Source organism: Haliotis rufescens, unplaced genomic scaffold, assembly GCF_023055435.1.
Source record: "Haliotis rufescens isolate VD_foot unplaced genomic scaffold, xgHalRufe1.0.p SCAF_48, whole genome shotgun sequence".
NCBI lineage: Eukaryota > Metazoa > Mollusca > Gastropoda > Lepetellida > Haliotidae > Haliotis > Haliotis rufescens.
This window is the reverse complement of record NW_025964201.1, coordinates 2,879,182-2,896,814: the sequence shown is the minus strand read 5'-3', so window position 1 is coordinate 2,896,814 and position 17,633 is coordinate 2,879,182. Positions and strand designations below refer to the sequence as shown.

At 45.8% G+C, this 17,633-nt stretch overlaps 2 protein-coding genes across 4 annotated transcripts in view; both read left to right on the top strand.

Annotated features, from left to right (window-relative positions):
* The window catches only part of LOC124112382 (cell wall protein DAN4-like), a 33,866-nt gene extending 19,767 nt beyond the window's left edge, over positions 1-14,099 (top strand). The window contains exons 6-7 of the mRNA XM_046472476.2: positions 11,939-12,032; positions 13,136-14,099. Of these exons, the coding sequence (XP_046328432.2) occupies positions 11,939-12,032; positions 13,136-13,532 (491 nt within the window). The 3' untranslated portion in view covers positions 13,533-14,099. The remainder of the gene's footprint in view (positions 1-11,938; positions 12,033-13,135) is intronic.
* Positions 14,100-17,419: 3,320 nt separating this feature from the next.
* Positions 17,420-17,633, top strand: part of LOC124112381 (flocculation protein FLO11-like) — a 32,723-nt gene continuing 32,509 nt past the window's right edge. For all 3 annotated transcript variants that reach the window (XM_046472474.2, XM_046472473.2, XM_046472472.2), the window contains exon 1: positions 17,420-17,599. In XM_046472474.2, the coding sequence (XP_046328430.2) occupies positions 17,521-17,599 (79 nt within the window). In that variant the 5' untranslated portion in view covers positions 17,420-17,520. The remainder of the gene's footprint in view (positions 17,600-17,633) is intronic.

Genomic DNA, 17,633 nt, shown 5'->3' with positions numbered 1-17,633 from the left:
GGCAGGCCGTACTGTGCAGTTTGTTTCAGTACTGGTCTGTGTGTCAGGCAGGCCGTACTGTGCAGTGTGTGTCAGTACTGATCTGTGTGTCAGGGGGACCGTACTGTGCAGTGTATGTCAGTACTGATATGTGTGTCAGGCAGCCCGTACTGTGCAGTGTATGTCAGTACTGGTCTGTGTGTCAGGGGGACCGTACTGTGCAGTGTGTGTCAGTACTGATCTGTGTGTCAGGCAGACCGCACCGTGCAGTGTGTGTCAGTACTGGTCTGTGTGTCAGGCAGGCCGTACTGTGCAGTGTGCGTCAGTACTGATCTATGTGTCAGGCAGCCCGTACTGTGCAGTGTATGTCAGTACTGATCTATGTGTCAGGCAGACCATACTGTGCTGTGTGTGTCAGTACTGGTCTGTGTGTCAGGGGGACCGTACTGTGCAGTGTGTGTCAGTACTGATCTGTGTGTCAGAAGGACCGTGCTGTGCAGTGTGTGTCAGTACTGATCTATGTGTCAGGGAGACCCGACTGTGCAGTGTGTGTCAGTACTGATCTGTGTGTCAGGCGGACCGTACTGTGCAGTGTGTGTCAGTACTGGTCTGTGGGTCAGGCAGACCGTACTGTGCAGTGTATGTCAGTACTGATCTGTGTGTCAGGCAGACCGCACCGTGCAGTGTATGTCAGTACTGATCTGTGTGTCAGGCAGCCCGTACTGTGCAGTGTATGTCAGTACTGGTCTGTGTGTCAGGGGGACCGTACTGTGCAGTGTGTGTCAGTACTGATCTGTGTGTCAGGCAGACCGTACTGTGCAGTGTGTGTCAGTACTGATCTGTGTGTCAGGCAGACCGTACTGTGCAGTGTGTGTCAGTACTGATCTGTGTGTCAGGGGGGCCGTACTGTGCAGTTTGTGTCAGTACTGGTCTGTGTGTCAGGCAGACCGTACTGTGCAGTGTGTGTCAGTACTGATCTGTGTGTCAGGGGGACCGTACTGTGCAGTGTATGTCAGTACTGATCTGTGTGTCAGGCAGACCGCACCGTGCAGTGTATGTCAGTACTGGTCTGTGTGTCAGGCAGACCGTACTGTGCAGTGTATGTCAGTACTGATCTGTGTGCCAGGGGGACCGTACTGTGCAGTGTGTGTCAGTACTGGTCTGTGTGTCAGGCAGGCCGTACTGTGCAGTGTGTGTCAGTACTGGTCTGTGTTTCAGGGGGACCGTACTGTGCAGTGTATGTCAGTACTGATCTGTGTGTCAGGCAGACCGTACTGTGCAGTGTATGTCAGTACTGATCTGTGTGTCAGGCAGACCGTACTTTGCAGTGTGTGTCAGTACTGGTCTGTGTGTCAGGGGGACCGTACTGTGCAGTGTATTTCAGTACTGATCTGTGTGTCAGGGGGACCGTACTGTGCAGTGTGTGTCAGTACTGATCTGTGTGTCAGGCAGACCGTACTGTGCAGTGTATGTCAGTACTGGTCTGTGTGTCAGGCAGGCCGTACTGTGCAGTTTGTTTCAGTACTGGTCTGTGTGTCAGGCAGGCCGTACTGTGCAGTGTGTGTCAGTACTGATCTGTGTGTCAGGGGGACCGTACTGTGCAGTGTATGTCAGTACTGATCTGTGTGTCAGGCAGCCCGTACTGTGCAGTGTATGTCAGTACTGGTCTGTGTGTCAGGGGGACCGTACTGTGCAGTGTGTGTCAGTACTGATCTGTGTGTCAGGCAGACCGCACCGTGCAGTGTGTGTCAGTACTGGTCTGTGTGTCAGGCAGGCCGTACTTTGCAGTGTGTGTCAGTACTGATCTATGTGTCAGGCAGCCCGTACTGTGCAGTGTATGTCAGTACTGATCTATGTGTCAGGCAGCCCGTACTGTGCAGTGTGTGTCAGTACTGGTCTGTGTGTCAGGCAGACCGTACTGTGCAGTGTGTGTCAGTACTGATCTGTGTGTCAGAAGGACCGTACTGTGCAGTGTGTGTCAGTACTGATCTATGTGTCAGGCAGACCCGACTGTGCAGTGTGTGTCAGTACTGATCTGTGTGTCAGGCAGACCGTACTGTGCAGTGTGTGTCAGTACTGGTCTGTGTGTCAGGCAGGCCGTACTGTGCAGTTTGTTTCAGTACTGGTCTGTGTGTCAGGCAGGCCGTACTGTGCAGTGTGTGTCAGTACTGATCTGTGTGTCAGGGGGACCGTACTGTGCAGTGTATGTCAGTACTGATATGTGTGTCAGGCAGCCCGTACTGTGCAGTGTATGTCAGTACTGGTCTGTGTGTCAGGGGGACCGTACTGTGCAGTGTGTGTCAGTACTGATCTGTGTGTCAGGCAGACCGCATCGTGCAGTGTGTGTCAGTACTGGTCTGTGTGTCAGGCAGGCCGTACTGTGCAGTGTGTGTCAGTACTGATCTATGTGTCAGGCAGCCCGTACTGTGCAGTGTATGTCAGTACTGATCTATGTGTCAGGCAGCCCATACTGTGCAGTGTGTGTCAGTACTGGTCTGTGTGTCAGGGGGACCGTACTGTGCAGTGTGTGTCAGTACTGATCTGTGTGTCAGGGGGACCGTACTGTGCAGTGTGTGTCAGTACTGGTCTGTGGGTCAGGCAGACCGTACTGTGCAGTGTATGTCAGTACTGATCTGTGTGTCAGGCAGACCGCACCGTGCAGTATATGTCAGTACTGATCTGTGTGTCAGGCAGCCCGTACTGTGCAGTGTATGTCAGTACTGGTCTGTGTGTCAGGGGGACCGTACTGTGCAGTGTGTGTCAGTACTGATCTGTGTGTCAGGCAGACCGTACTGTGCAGTGTGTGTCAGTACTGATCTGTGTGTCAGGCAGACCGTACTGTGCAGTGTGTGTCAGTACTGATCTGTGTCAGGGGGGCCGTACTGTGCAATTTGTGTCAGTACTGGTCTGTGTGTCAGGCATACCGTACTGTGCAGTGTGTGTCAGTACTGATCTGTGTGTCAGGGGGACCGTACTGTGCAGTGTATGTCAGTACTGATCTGTGTGTCAGGCAGACCGCACCGTGCAGTGTATGTCAGTACTGGTCTGTGTGTCAGGCAGACCGTACTGTGCAGTGTATGTCAGTACTGATCTGTGTGCCAGGGGGACCGTACTGTGCAGTGTGTGTCAGTACTGGTCTGTGTGTCAGGCAGGCCGTACTGTGCAGTGTGTGTCAGTACTGGTCTGTGTTTCAGGGGGACCGTACTGTGCAGTGTATGTCAGTACTGATCTGTGTGTCAGGCAGACCGTACTGTGCAGTGTATGTCAGTACTGATCTGTGTGTCAGGCAGACCGTACTGTGCAGTGTGTGTCAGTACTGGTCTATGTGTCAGGGGGACCGTACTGTGCAGTGTATGTCAGTACTGATCTGTGTGTCAGGCAGACCGCACCGTGCAGTGTATGTCAGTACTGGTCTGTGTGTCAGGCAGACCGTACTGTGCAGTGTATGTCAGTACTGATCTGTGTGCCAGGGGGACCGTACTGTGCAGTGTGTGTCAGTACTGGTCTGTGTGTCAGGCAGGCCGTACTGTGCAGTGTGTGTCAGTACTGGTCTGTGTTTCAGGGGGACCGTACTGTGCAGTGTATGTCAGTACTGATCTGTGTGTCAGGCAGACCGTACTGTGCAGTGTATGTCAGTACTGATCTGTGTGTCAGGCAGACCGTACTGTGCAGTGTGTGTCAGTACTGGTCTGTGTGTCAGGGGGACCGTACTGTGCAGTGTATTTCAGTACTGATCTGTGTGTCAGGGGGACCGTACTGTGCAGTGTGTGTCAGTACTGATCTGTGTGTCAGGCAGACCGTACTGTGCAGTGTATGTCAGTACTGGTCTGTGTGTCAGGCAGGCCGTACTGTGCAGTTTGTTTCAGTACTGGTCTGTGTGTCAGGCAGGCCGTACTGTGCAGTGTGTGTCAGTACTGATCTGTGTGTCAGGGGGACCGTACTGTGCAGTGTATGTCAGTACTGATCTGTGTGTCAGGCAGCCCGTACTGTGCAGTGTATGTCAGTACTGGTCTGTGTGTCAGGGGGACCGTACTGTGCAGTGTGTGTCAGTACTGATCTGTGTGTCAGGCAGACCGCACCGTGCAGTGTGTGTCAGTACTGGTCTGTGTGTCAGGCAGGCCGTACTTTGCAGTGTGTGTCAGTACTGATCTATGTGTCAGGCAGCCCGTACTGTGCAGTGTATGTCAGTACTGATCTATGTGTCAGGCAGCCCGTACTGTGCAGTGTGTGTCAGTACTGGTCTGTGTGTCAGGGGGACCGTACTGTGCAGTGTGTGTCAGTACTGATCTGTGTGTCAGAAGGACCGTACTGTGCAGTGTGTGTCAGTACTGATCTATGTGTCAGGCAGACCCGACTGTGCAGTGTGTGTCAGTACTGATCTGTGTGTCAGGGGGACCGTACTGTGCAGTGTGTGTCAGTACTGGTCTGTGGGTCAGGCAGACCGTACTGTGCAGTGTATGTCAGTACTGATCTGTGTGTCAGGCAGACCGCACCGTGCAGTGTATGTCAGTACTGGTCTGTGTGTCAGGCAGACCGTACTGTGCAGTGTGTGTCAGTACTGATCTGTGTGCCAGGGGGACCGTACTGTGCAGTGTGTGTCAGTACTGGTCTGTGTGTCAGGCAGGCCGTACTGTGCAGTGTGTGTCAGTACTGGTCTGTGTGTCAGGCAGGCCGTACTGTGCAGTGTGTGTCAGTACTGATCTGTGTGTCAGGGGGACCGTACTGTGCAGTGTATGTCAGTACTGATCTGTGTGTCAGGCAGACCGCACCGTGCAGTGTGTGTCAGTACTGATCTGTGTGTCAGGCAGCCCGTACTGTGCAGTGTATGTCAGTACTGGTCTGTGTGTCAGGCAGACCGTACTGTGCAGTGTGTGTCAGTACTGATCTGTGTGTCAGGCAGCCCGTACTGTGCAGTGTATGTCAGTACTGGTCTGTGTGTCAGGGGGACCGTACTGTGCAGTGTGTGTCAGTACTGATCTGTGTGTCAGCAGACCGTACTGTGCAGTGTGCGTCAGTACTGATCTGTGTGTCAGGCAGACCGTACTGTGCAGTGTATGTCAGTACTGATCTGTGTGTCAGGGGGGCCGTACTGTGCAGTTTGTGTCAGTACTGGTCTGTGTGTCAGGCAGACCGTACTGTGCAGTGTGTGTCAGTACTGATCTGTGTGTCAGGGGGAACGTACTGTGCAGTGTATGTCAGTACTGATCTGTGTGTCAGGCAGACCGAACTGTGCAGTGTGTGTCAGTACTGATCTGTGTGTCAGGTTTACCGTACCGTGCAGTGTATGTCAGTACTGATCTGTGTGTCAGGCAGACCACACCGTGCAGTGTATGTCAGTACTGGTCTGTGTGTCAGGCAGACCGTACTGTGCAGTGTATGTCAGTACTGATCTGTGTGCCAGGGGGACCGTACTGTGCAGTGTGTGTCAGTACTGGTCTGTGTGTCAGGCAGGCCGTACTGTGCAGTGTGTGTCAGTACTGGTCTGTGTTTCAGGGGGACCGTACTGTGCAGTGTATGTCAGTACTGATCTGCGTGTCAGGCAGACCGTACTGTGCAGTGTATGTCAGTACTGATCTGTGTGTCAGGCAGACCGTACTGTGCAGTGTGTGTCAGTACTGGTCTGTGTGTCAGGGGGACCGTACTGTGCAGTGTATGTCAGTACTGATCTGTGTGTCAGGGGGACCGTACTGTGCAGTGTGTGTCAGTACTGATCTGTGTGTCAGGCAGACCGTACTGTGCAGTGTATGTCAGTACTGATCTGTGTGTCAGGCAGACCGTACTGTGCAGTGTATGTCAGTACTGGTCTGTGTGTCAGGCAGACCGCACTGTGCAGTGTATGTCAGTACTGATCTGTGTGTCAGGCAGACCATACTGTGCAGTGTGTGTCAGTACTGATCTGTGTGTCAGGCAGACCGTACTGTGCAGTGTATGTCAGTACTGGTCTGTGTGTCAGGCAGACCGTACTGTGCAGTGTATGTCAGTACTGATCTGTGTGTCAGGGGGACCGTACTGTGCAGTGTGTGTCAGTACTGGTCTGTGTGTCAGGCAGGCCGTACTGTGCAGTGTGTGTCAGTACTGGTCTGTGTTTCAGGGGGACCGTACTGTGCAGTGTGTGTCAGTACTGGTCTGTGTGCCAGGGGGACCGTACTGTGCAGTGTGTGTCAGTACTGGTCTGTGTGTCAGGCAGGCCGTACTGTGCAGTGTGTGTCAGTACTGATCTGTGTGCCAGGGGGACCGTACTGTGCAGTGTGTGTCAGTACTGATCTGTGTGTCAGGCAGGCCGTACTGTGCAGTGTGTGTCAGTACTGATCTGTGTGGCAGGGGGACCGTATTGTGCAGTGTGTGTCAGTACTGATCTGTGTGTCAGGCAGACCTTACTGTGCAGTGTATGTCAGTACTGATCTGTGTGTCAGGCAGCCCTTACTGTGCAGTGTGTGTCAGTACTGATCTGTGTGTCAGGCAGACAGCACCGTGCGGTTTATGTCAGTACTGATCTGTGTGCCAGGGGGACCGTACTGTGCAGTGTGTGTCAGTACTGATCTGTGTGTCAGGGAGAACGTACTGTGCAGTGTATGTCAGTACTGATCTGTGTGTCAGGCAGCCCTTACTGTGCAGTGTGTGTCAGTACTGATCTGTGTGTCAGGCAGACCGCACCGTGCAGTGTATGTCAGTACTGATCTGTGTGTCAGGCAGACCGTACTGTGCAGTGTGTGTCAGTACTGATCTGTGTGTCAGGCAGACCGTACTGTGCAGTGTATGTCAGTACTGATCTGTGTGCCAGGGGGACCGTACTGTGCAGTGTGTGTCAGTACTGGTCTGTGTGTCAGGCAGGCCGTACTGTGCAGTGTGTGTCAGTACTGATCTGTGTGTCAGGGGGACCGCACTGTACAGTGTGTGTCAGTACTGGTCTGTGTGTCAGGCAGGCCGTACTGTGCAGTGTATGTCAGTACTGGTCTGTGTGTCAGGGGGACCGTACTGTGCAGTGTGTGTCAGTACTGATCTGTGTGTCAGGCAGACCGCACCGTGCAGTGTGTGTCAGTACTGGTCTGTGTGTCAGGCAGGCCGTACTGTGCAGTGTGTGTCAGTACTGATCTGTGTGTCAGGCAGACCGTACTGTGCAGTGTGTGTCAGTACTGATCTGTGTGTCAGGCAGACCGCACCGTGCAGTGTATGTCAGTACTGATCTGTGTGTCAGGCAGACCGTACTGTGCAGTGTGTGTCAGTGTGGGTCTGTGTGGGTTAAGCCGTCACTACTCACTTTGGCGTAATTGTACCATACTGAACTATACTGTACCATACTGAACTATACTACACTGTACTGAACTATACCATACTGTACAATACTGAACTATACTATGCTATACCATACTGAACTTTACCACACTGTACTGAACTATACTATGCTGTACCATACTGAACTATACTACACTGTACTGAACTATACCATACTGTACAATACTGAACTATACTGTACCATACTGTACTAAACTACACCGTAGAACTACACACCCCATATGAGCTGTATCGTCAGAAAAAAAATCCCAGATTTCGGACATCCAACTCACATATTTCACATAAAAAGTATTCGACATATTTTTGTTTTAATATCAGTAATTGTTATATGCAACGATATTATTGTTTTAAAGAAACCACGTTCAATCAAAATTCTTTAGGAAGAAAGCTCGCAACGGAGGTCCCTGATTTACAAATAGCTATACTATACTATATTGTACAATACTGGATACAATACTATGCTATGCTATGCCATGCTATGCTATATTGTACAATACTGTACTATACAGCACTATACTATACTATACTATACTATACTATACTATACTATACTATACTATACTATACTATACTATACTATACTATACTATACTATACTGAGCTATACTCTACTATACTGTTCTGTACAATACTAAACTTTCCTATACTCCACCATACTATACTGTACAATACTGACCTATGCTATACTATAACAAACTATACTGTACAATACTGAGCTATACTCTACTATACTGTTCTGTACAATACTGAACTATGCTATACTATACCATACTATACTGTACAATACTGACCTATGCTATACTATACCAAACTTTACTGTACAATACTGAGCTATACTCTACTATACTGTTCTGTACAATACTGAACTATGCTATACTATACCATACTATACTGTACAATACTGAACTATACTATACTATACCATACTATACTGTACAATACTGACCTATGCTATACTATACCATACTATACTGTACAATACTGAACTATACTATACTATACTGTTCTGTACAATACTGAACTATGCTATACTATATCATACTATACTGTACAATACTGAACTATGCCTATACTATACCATTCTATACTGTACAATACTGAACTATACTATACTATACTGTACAATACTGACCTATGCTATACTATACCATACTATACTGTACAATACTGAGCTATACTCTACTATACTGTTCTGTACAATACTGAACTATGCTACACTATACCAAACTATACTGTACAATACTGAACAATACTATACTATACCGTTCTGTACAATACTGAACTATGCTATACTCTATCATACTAAACTGTACAATACTGAACTATGCCTAAACTATACCATTCTATACTGTACAATACTGAACTATACTATAATATACCATAATATACTGTACAATACTGACCTATGCTATACTATATCATACTATACTGTACAGTACTGAGCTATACTCTACTATACTCTTCTGTACAATACTGAACTATGCTATACTATACCATACTATGCTGTACAATACTGAGCTTTGCTATACTATACCATACTATACTGCGCAATACTGACCTATGCTATGCTATACCATACAATACTGAGCTATACTCTACTATACTGTTCTGTACAATACTGAACTATGCTATACTATACCGTACTATACTGTACTATACTGTACTATGCCGTACTATACCGTACCATGCTGTACTATACTGTACTAACCGTACTATAATGTAATATACTGTACTATACCGTGCTATACTGTACTATGCTATACTATACCGTACTATACTGTACTATACTGTAATATTCCGCACAATAACGTACTATATCGTACTATACCGTACTATACTGTACTATACTGTACTATGCAGTACTATACCGTACTATGCTGTACTATACTGTACTAACCGTACTATAATGAACTATACTGTACTATACCGTGCTATACTGTAAGATGCTGTACTAAGCCATACTATACTGTACTATACCATACTATACTGTACAATACTGACCTATGCTATACTATACTGTCCTGTACAATACTGGACTATGCTATACTATACTGTGCAATACTGACCTATGCTATACTATACCAAACTACACTGTACAAAACTGAACTAAACTCTACTATACTGTTCTGTACAATACTGAACTATGCTATACTATACCATGCTATACTGTACAATACTTAATTATGCTATACTATACCATACTATACTGTACAATACTGAACTATACTCTACTATACTGTTCTGTACAATACTGAACTATGCTATACTCTATGATACTATACTGTACAATACTGAACTATATTGTACAATACTATACTATACCATTCTATACTGTACAATACTGAGCTATACTATACTACACTATACCATACTATACTGTACAATACTGAACTATGCTATACTATACCGTGCTATACTGTGCTATGCTGTACTATATCGTACTATACTGTACTATACCATACTATACTGTACTATTCCGCACAATACCGTACTATACCGTGCTATACCATACTATAGTGTGCTATGCTGTACTATACCGTACTATACTGTACTATACAGAACTATACCGTGCTATACCGTGCTATACCGTGCTATACTGTACTATACTGTACTATGCCGTACTATGCTGTACTATACTGTACTAAACGTGCTATACTCTAAGATGCTGTACTATACCGTACTAAACTGTACTATACTGTACTATACTGTACTATACTTTACTTTTCCGCACAATACCGTACTATACCGCACTTTACCGTACTATACCGTGCTATACCGTACTATACTATACTATACTGTACTATACCGCACTATACTGTACTATACCGTACTATCCCGTACTATACTGTACTATGCTGTACTATACTGTAAGACCGCCTCCGTGGTCTTGTGGTAGAGCGTCCGCCCGGAGAGCGGAAGGTCCAGGGTTCGATCCCGGGCCGCGTCATACAAAAAGACGTTAAAAGATTGTACTTGTTGTTACCCTGTCTGGCGCTCGGCATTAAGGGGCTAAAACAAGGACTGGTCGGCTCGGAGTCAGTATACTGTGTCTGAGTGGGGTATTCATGTTAAAACTGCGGCATGGTATCTCAGTGAGCTAGCACTATAAATCGGCATCAGTCCGGACTAGTACAAGCAGCCACACACACACATACACGTGCATGCACGTCGCTATATAAGTGCAATAATCTTGGACGCGACGTTAAACCCAATTTCACCTCACCTCACCACTATACTGTACTCTACCGTGCTATACTGTACTATGCTGTACTATACCGTACTATAAGGTACTATACAGTACTATACTGTACTATACTGTACTATACCGCACTATACCGTACTATACCGTGTTATACCGTGTTATACCGTGCTTTACCATACTATACTCTACTTTATTGTACTATACTGTACTATACCGTACTATACAATACTAAACTGTACTATACTATACTGTACTATACCGTACTTTACTGTACAATATCGTGCTATATTGTACAATATCGTGCTAAACTGTACTAAACCGTAGTATACTGTATTATACTGTACTAAACCGTTCTATACTGTGCTATACTATACTGTACTATACCGTTCTCTACCGTACTTTACCGTACTATACCGTACTATACTGAACTACACTGTACTATGCTGTATTATACCGTATTATGCTGCACTATACTGTACTTTAAGTTACTATAGCGTACTATACCGTACTTTACTGTACTATACCGTAATAAACCGTACTATACCTTACTATACTGTACTATACTTTACTATACCGTACTATACTGTACTTGATTTACTATACCGTACCATACTGTACTATGCTGTACAATACTGTACTATACCGTACTTTACCGTACTATACTGTACTGTAATTTAACAACAAGGCATGTGGATATCTTTGTTATCCGTTGTATTTAACAACAAGTCATATGGATAGCTTTGTTATCCATTGTATTTAACAGGAAGTCATATGGATATCTTTGTTATCCGTTGTATTTAACAACAAGTCATCTGGATATCTTTATTATACGTTGTATTTATCAACAAGTCATATGGATACCTTTGTTATCCGTTGTATTTAAGAACAAGTCATATGGATATCTTTGTTATCCGTTGTATTTAACAACAAGTCATATGGATATCTTTGTTATCCGTTGTATTTAACAGGAAGTCATATGGATATCTTTGTTATCTGTTGTATTTAACAACAAGTCATATGAATATCTTTATTATACGTTGTATTTAACAACAAGGCATGTGGATATCTTTGTTATCCGTTGTATTTAACAACAAGTCATATGGATATCTTTATCCGCTGTATTTAACAACAAGTTATATTGATATCTTTGTTATCCGTTGTATTTAACAACAAGTCATATGGATATCTTTGTTAGCTGTTGTATTTAAGAACAAGTCATATGGATATCTTTGTTATCCGTTGTATTTAACAATAAGTCATATGGATACCTTTGTTATCCGTTGTAATTAACAACAAGCCATATGGATATCTTTGTCCTCTGTTGTATTTAACAAGAAGCTATACGGGTTACTTTGTAATCCGCGGAGTCTAAGAACAATATATGTGAGTTATTTTGTTATTAAAGGTTGTGTTTGTATAAACGAGTATACTAGGTAAAAAAGCTCAATATACGATGCTCCCCAGGGCCAGCTGACAACGTCGGCACCATCATCGGCGCAGTAGTCGGAGGAGTAGCCTTCCTGATCGTCGTCATTGTCGTCATCACCTGGTGCCGGAAGTAAGTAACTGGTTTGAAACCAATTCACCCTCCATCAGTGCGCATCCCTGAAGAGACAGCACACAGGGTATATCTGAAGCCGGATGTAGACAGACAATGTCGCACTGCACAGAGACAATACACAGGGTATATCTGAAGCCGGATGTAGACACACAATGTCGCACTGCACAGAGACAACACACGGGGTATATCTGAAGCCGGCTGTAGACACACAATGTCGCACTGCACAGAGACAATACACAGGGTATATCTGAAGCCGGATGTAGACACACAATGTCGCACTGCACAGAGACAACACACGGGGTATATCTGAAGCCGGCTGTAGACACACAATGTCGCACTGCACAGAGACAATACACAGGGTATATCTGAAGCCGGATGTAGACACACAATGTCACACTGCACAGAGACAACACACAGGGTATATCTGAAGCCGGATGTAGACACACAATGTCGCACTGCACAGAGACAACACACGGGGTATATCTGAAGCCGGATGTAGACACACAATGTCGCACTGCACAGAGACAACACACGGGGTATATCTGAAGCCGGATGTAGACACACAATGTCGCACTGCACAGAGACAACACACGGGGTATATCTGAAGCCGGATGTAGACACACAATGTCGCACTGCACAGAGACAATACACGGGGTATATCTGAAGCCGGATGTGGGTATATCTGAAACCGGATGTAGACACACAATGTCGCACTGCACAGAGACAATACACGGGGTATATCTGAAGCCGGATGTAGACACACAATGTCACACTGCACAGAGACAACACACGGGGTATATCTGAAGCCGGATGTAGACACACAATGTCGCACTGCACAGAAACAATACACAGGGTATATCTGAAGCCGGATGTAGACACACAATGTCACACTGCACAGTGAAAACACCATAGAAATATTTAACCACCATTCCGTTTGAAAGAACAACACAAATCCTTAAATATCAAATCGTTATTCCTTAGTTCTGAAAATCTTCACAAGGGCCAATGTTTGTGTACTTGCACATAACATGTCGTCAAAACGTTCGTGAAATGATATTTTCCTTTTCACAAATATCGCCATGTTGTCATCTCTTTTACAGAAAACACAAAACAGCCAAGCAATCCGATCCCTCCGGACATCTCGTGTCTCGTGACACGGAGAATGGACGACAGTCTGCCGTATATGACAACATCGTCACTTCCGGAGTCCCCAACTCCGATCCTGTGTATGAGACCATAAAACCTCCAGAAAGTAAACCTGTAGGCCCACCTGAACCTGTAGGCCCAGCTCAAACTGTAGGCCCACCTCAAACTGTAGGCCCACCTCAAACTGTGGGCCCACCTCAACCTGTGGAGGCATCACAGACAAAGGAAGCTGCTGAACTCTATAGCAAGTTGACCACCAACAACAACACGAAAAGCAATGAACACACTTACATGACTATTGTTCCTTCTGAAGCAGTGAAGGAGAACAACATTATATCCATACGGCTGTGATCCCGGGACACACACAAACTGTACGATACCAACATATAATGCATAGCTACAAGTACACCAGCTTAATGTCCAACATATTCAAATGACTTTTCGTGACATTTATGACCGAATGATCCATTATACGGACATTCGATGAAATCTACAGATCATGTTGTAGATGGTATTTATATTGCTGTGGGGGAGGCTGGTGACATCAAATGCTGACCAGCTCACCGCTGTGCCTGATGCTGCACATACACTGGGTAGACATATGACGCATCAGTCATGGGTAAGAGTTATCGATGGTACACTATGGTGGTCTAAGACCGCGCAATTCACAGTGCAGAGTTGTGCCCCTTTGTTGTGACATGCTACACCTAACATGGGTTCGGGTACACCTGTACGGAGATGACAGAGAGAAGTTGCCAGTTGTGTTTGTGACATGGCCGGCCATCCCAGATCACAGGTTCTGTAATATAAAGTGTTATTTTGTGTCATCGTCATGGGCATGACGAGCTGCCAGATCAATACGCTAAATGACAATACGCATATATTTCACTCAGATGATTAAACAATATACACCACAAATACATGTCGTTGTTATGCCTGTCTGTCTGCCTGTCTGGCCTCTCTTCAGTATCAACTCAAGTATGTTTAACATCTTTAACTTGTAGCAGTTTGAAGCGTTCTTTAATGAAAGCACCACTTGGAGCACGGGGCGGAACATCAATAATTGTCTGAAGCCGAGCAATGGTAGCATGTTTAATGTGGACTAATAAAAATTATAATCATGCTTGACTACGTTGTGAGGTTGCTGCACGTGCTGCTTCAGGGCAGTGTTATTGTCCACGGTCCACATGTTTCATGGCAGTGTTATTGTTCACGGTCCACATGCTTCAAGGCAGTGTTATTGTCCACGGTCCACATGCTTCAAGGCAGTGTTATTGTCCATGGTCCATATCCTTCAAGGCAGTGTTATTGTTCACGGTCCACATGCTTCAAGGCCGTGTTATTGGCCACGGTCCACATGCTTCAAGGCAGTGTTATTGTCCACGGTCCACATGTTTCAAGGCAGTGTTATTGTTCACGGTCCACATGCTTCAAGGCAGTGTTATTGTTCACGGTCCACATGCTTCAAGGCAGTGTTATTGTTCACGGTCCACATGCTTCAAGGCAGTGTTATTGTTCACGGTCCACATGTTTCAAGGCAGTGTAATTGTTCACAGTCCAAATGCTTCAAGGCAGTGTTATTGTTCACGGTCCACATGCTTCAAGGCAGTGTTATTGTCCACGGTCCACAATGTTTCAAGGCAGTGTTATTGTTCACAGTCCAAATGCTTCAAGGCAGTGTTATTGTTCACGGTCCACATGTTTCAAGGCAGTGTAATTGTTCACAGTCCAAATGCTTCAAGGCAGTGTTATTGTTCACGGTCCACATGCTTCAAGGCAGTGTTATTGTTGACGGTCCACTTGCTAAATATATTTGTTCTAAATAAATTGAAAGAAAGTTGTATTTTAAGTGAGGCGTATTGATTGACGTATTTATGTGCCATTAATTTCTCATTTGTTCTTCATGTCATATCCTCTCAATTATCCAGCAATATTCGCAGGTCGTGCAGGTGTCTATGTATTTGTAACACATAACTGGTGTGCACGCAATAGGTAATTATGATAAGTGATATGTACACGTGTCCATCCTCTGTTTATCATGTCACCACATGTATAGGAAACAAGACTCGTGTCTCCCAATTGTCTGAGATAGAAGAAAATGCAAGAAAAAGCTGAATTAACACAGGACATATGTTGCACTGCATGCGTATGGATGTCTGCATAACGGTTACTATGTGTAGGAAGTAAATGAGATACTTGAGCAAGTAATTTTGTGTACAGACCGTTATCTGATAACCACTGATACTGACAGCAGAATGCTTCCTCGAGGCAGTCACGTGTAATCGGAACTGCTTCCTCATTTACACAACAGTCACCTGCTGTCAGAGACGAACATTTGTAACACGGCCTTGTAACACAAGAGTTACCTGTCAGAGACGAACATTTGAAGAACGGCCTTGTAACACAACAGTTACCTGTCAGAGAGGAACATTTGTGACACGGCCTTGTAAGACAACAGTTACCTCTCAGAGACGAACATTTGTGACACGGCCTTGTAACACAACAGCTCCTTGTCAGAGAGGAACATTTGTGACACGGCCTTGTAAGACAACAGTCACCTGTCAGAGACGAACATTTGTGACACGGCCTTGTAAGACAACAGTCACCTGTCAGAGACGAACATTTGTGACACGGCCTTGTAACACAACAGTCACCTGTCAGAGACGAACATTTGTGACACGGCCTTGTAACACAACAGCTCCTTGTCAGAGACGAACATTTGTGACACGGCCTTGTAACACAACAGTTACCTGTCAGAGACGAACATTTGTGACACGGCCTTGTAACACAACAGTTACCTCTCAGAGACGAACATTTGTGACACGGCCATGCAACACAACAGTTACCTGTCAGAGACGAACATTTGTGACACAGCCTTGCAACACAACAGTTACCTGTCAGAGACGAACATTTGTGACACGGCCTTGCAACACAACAGTCACCTGTCAGAGACGAACATTTGTGACACGGCCTTGTAACACAACAGTTACCTGTCAGAGACGAACATTTGTGACACGGCCTTGTAACACAACAGTTACCTGTCAGAGACGAACATTTGTGACACGGCCTTGTAACACAACAGTCACCTGTCAGAGACGAACATTTGTGACACGGCCTTGTAACACAACAGTTACCTGTCAGAGACGAACATTTGTGACACGGCCTTGTAACACAACAGTCACCTGTCAGAGACCAACATTTGTGACACGGCCTTGTAAGACAACAGTCACCTGTCAGAGACGAACATTTGTGACACGGCCTTGTAAGACAACAGTCACCTGTCAGAGACCAACATTTGTGACACGGCCTTGTAAGACAACAGTCACCTGTCAGAGACGAACATTTGTGACACGGCCTTGTAACACAACAGTCATCTGTCAGAGACCAACATTTGTGACACGGCCTTGTAAGACAACAGTCACCTGTCAGAGACGAACATTTGTGACACGGCCTTGTAACACAACAGTCACCTGTCAGAGACGAACATTTGTGACACAGCCTTGCAACACAACAGACACCTGTCAGAGACGAACATTTGTGACACGGCCTTGTAAGACAACAGTCACCTGTCAGAGACGAACATTTGTGACACAGCCTTGTAACACAACAGTTACCTGTCAGAGAGGAACATTTGTGACACGGCCTTGTAAGACAACAGTCACCTGTCAGAGACGAACATTTGTGACACAGCCTTGCAACACAACAGTTACCTGTCAGAGATGAACATTTGTGACACGGCCCTGTAACACAACAGTCACCTGTCAGAGACCAACATTTGTGACACGGCCTTGTAACATAACAGTTACCTGTAAGAGACGAACATTTGTGACACGGCCTTGCAACACAACAGTTACCTGTCAGAGACGAACATTTGTGACACGGCCTTGCAACACAACAGTCACCTGTCAGAGACGAACATTTGTGACACGGCCTTGCAACACAACAGTTACCTGTCAGAGACGAACATTTGTGACACGGCCTTGTAACACAACAGTCACCTGTCAGAGACGAACATTTGTGACACGGCCTTGTAACACAACAGTCACCTGTCAGAGACGAACATTTGTGACACGGCCTTGCAACACAACAGTTACCTGTCAGAGACGAACATTTGTGACACGGCCTTGTAAGACAACAGTCACCTGTCAGAGAGGAACATTTGTGACACGGCCTTGTAACACAACAGTCACCTGTCAGAGACGAACATTTGTGACACGGCCTTGCGAGAATTGGGGCGGCACACAGGGCCTCTCATTACTGGACGTGTTCCTTGAACAGGATCAGTTATATACTGGTGCTGTGCTCGGGCCTGCCATTGATCTACGTGGTCTTAGCTTGGATGGTGTACATGAAAGGTGTCATGAACAAATTGATGCTCACATTGTGTGTTGGCCTTGTTTCGTCGAAGAATGCAGCAGGTAATTATTCATCCTCTTTCCATTAATTATCAGC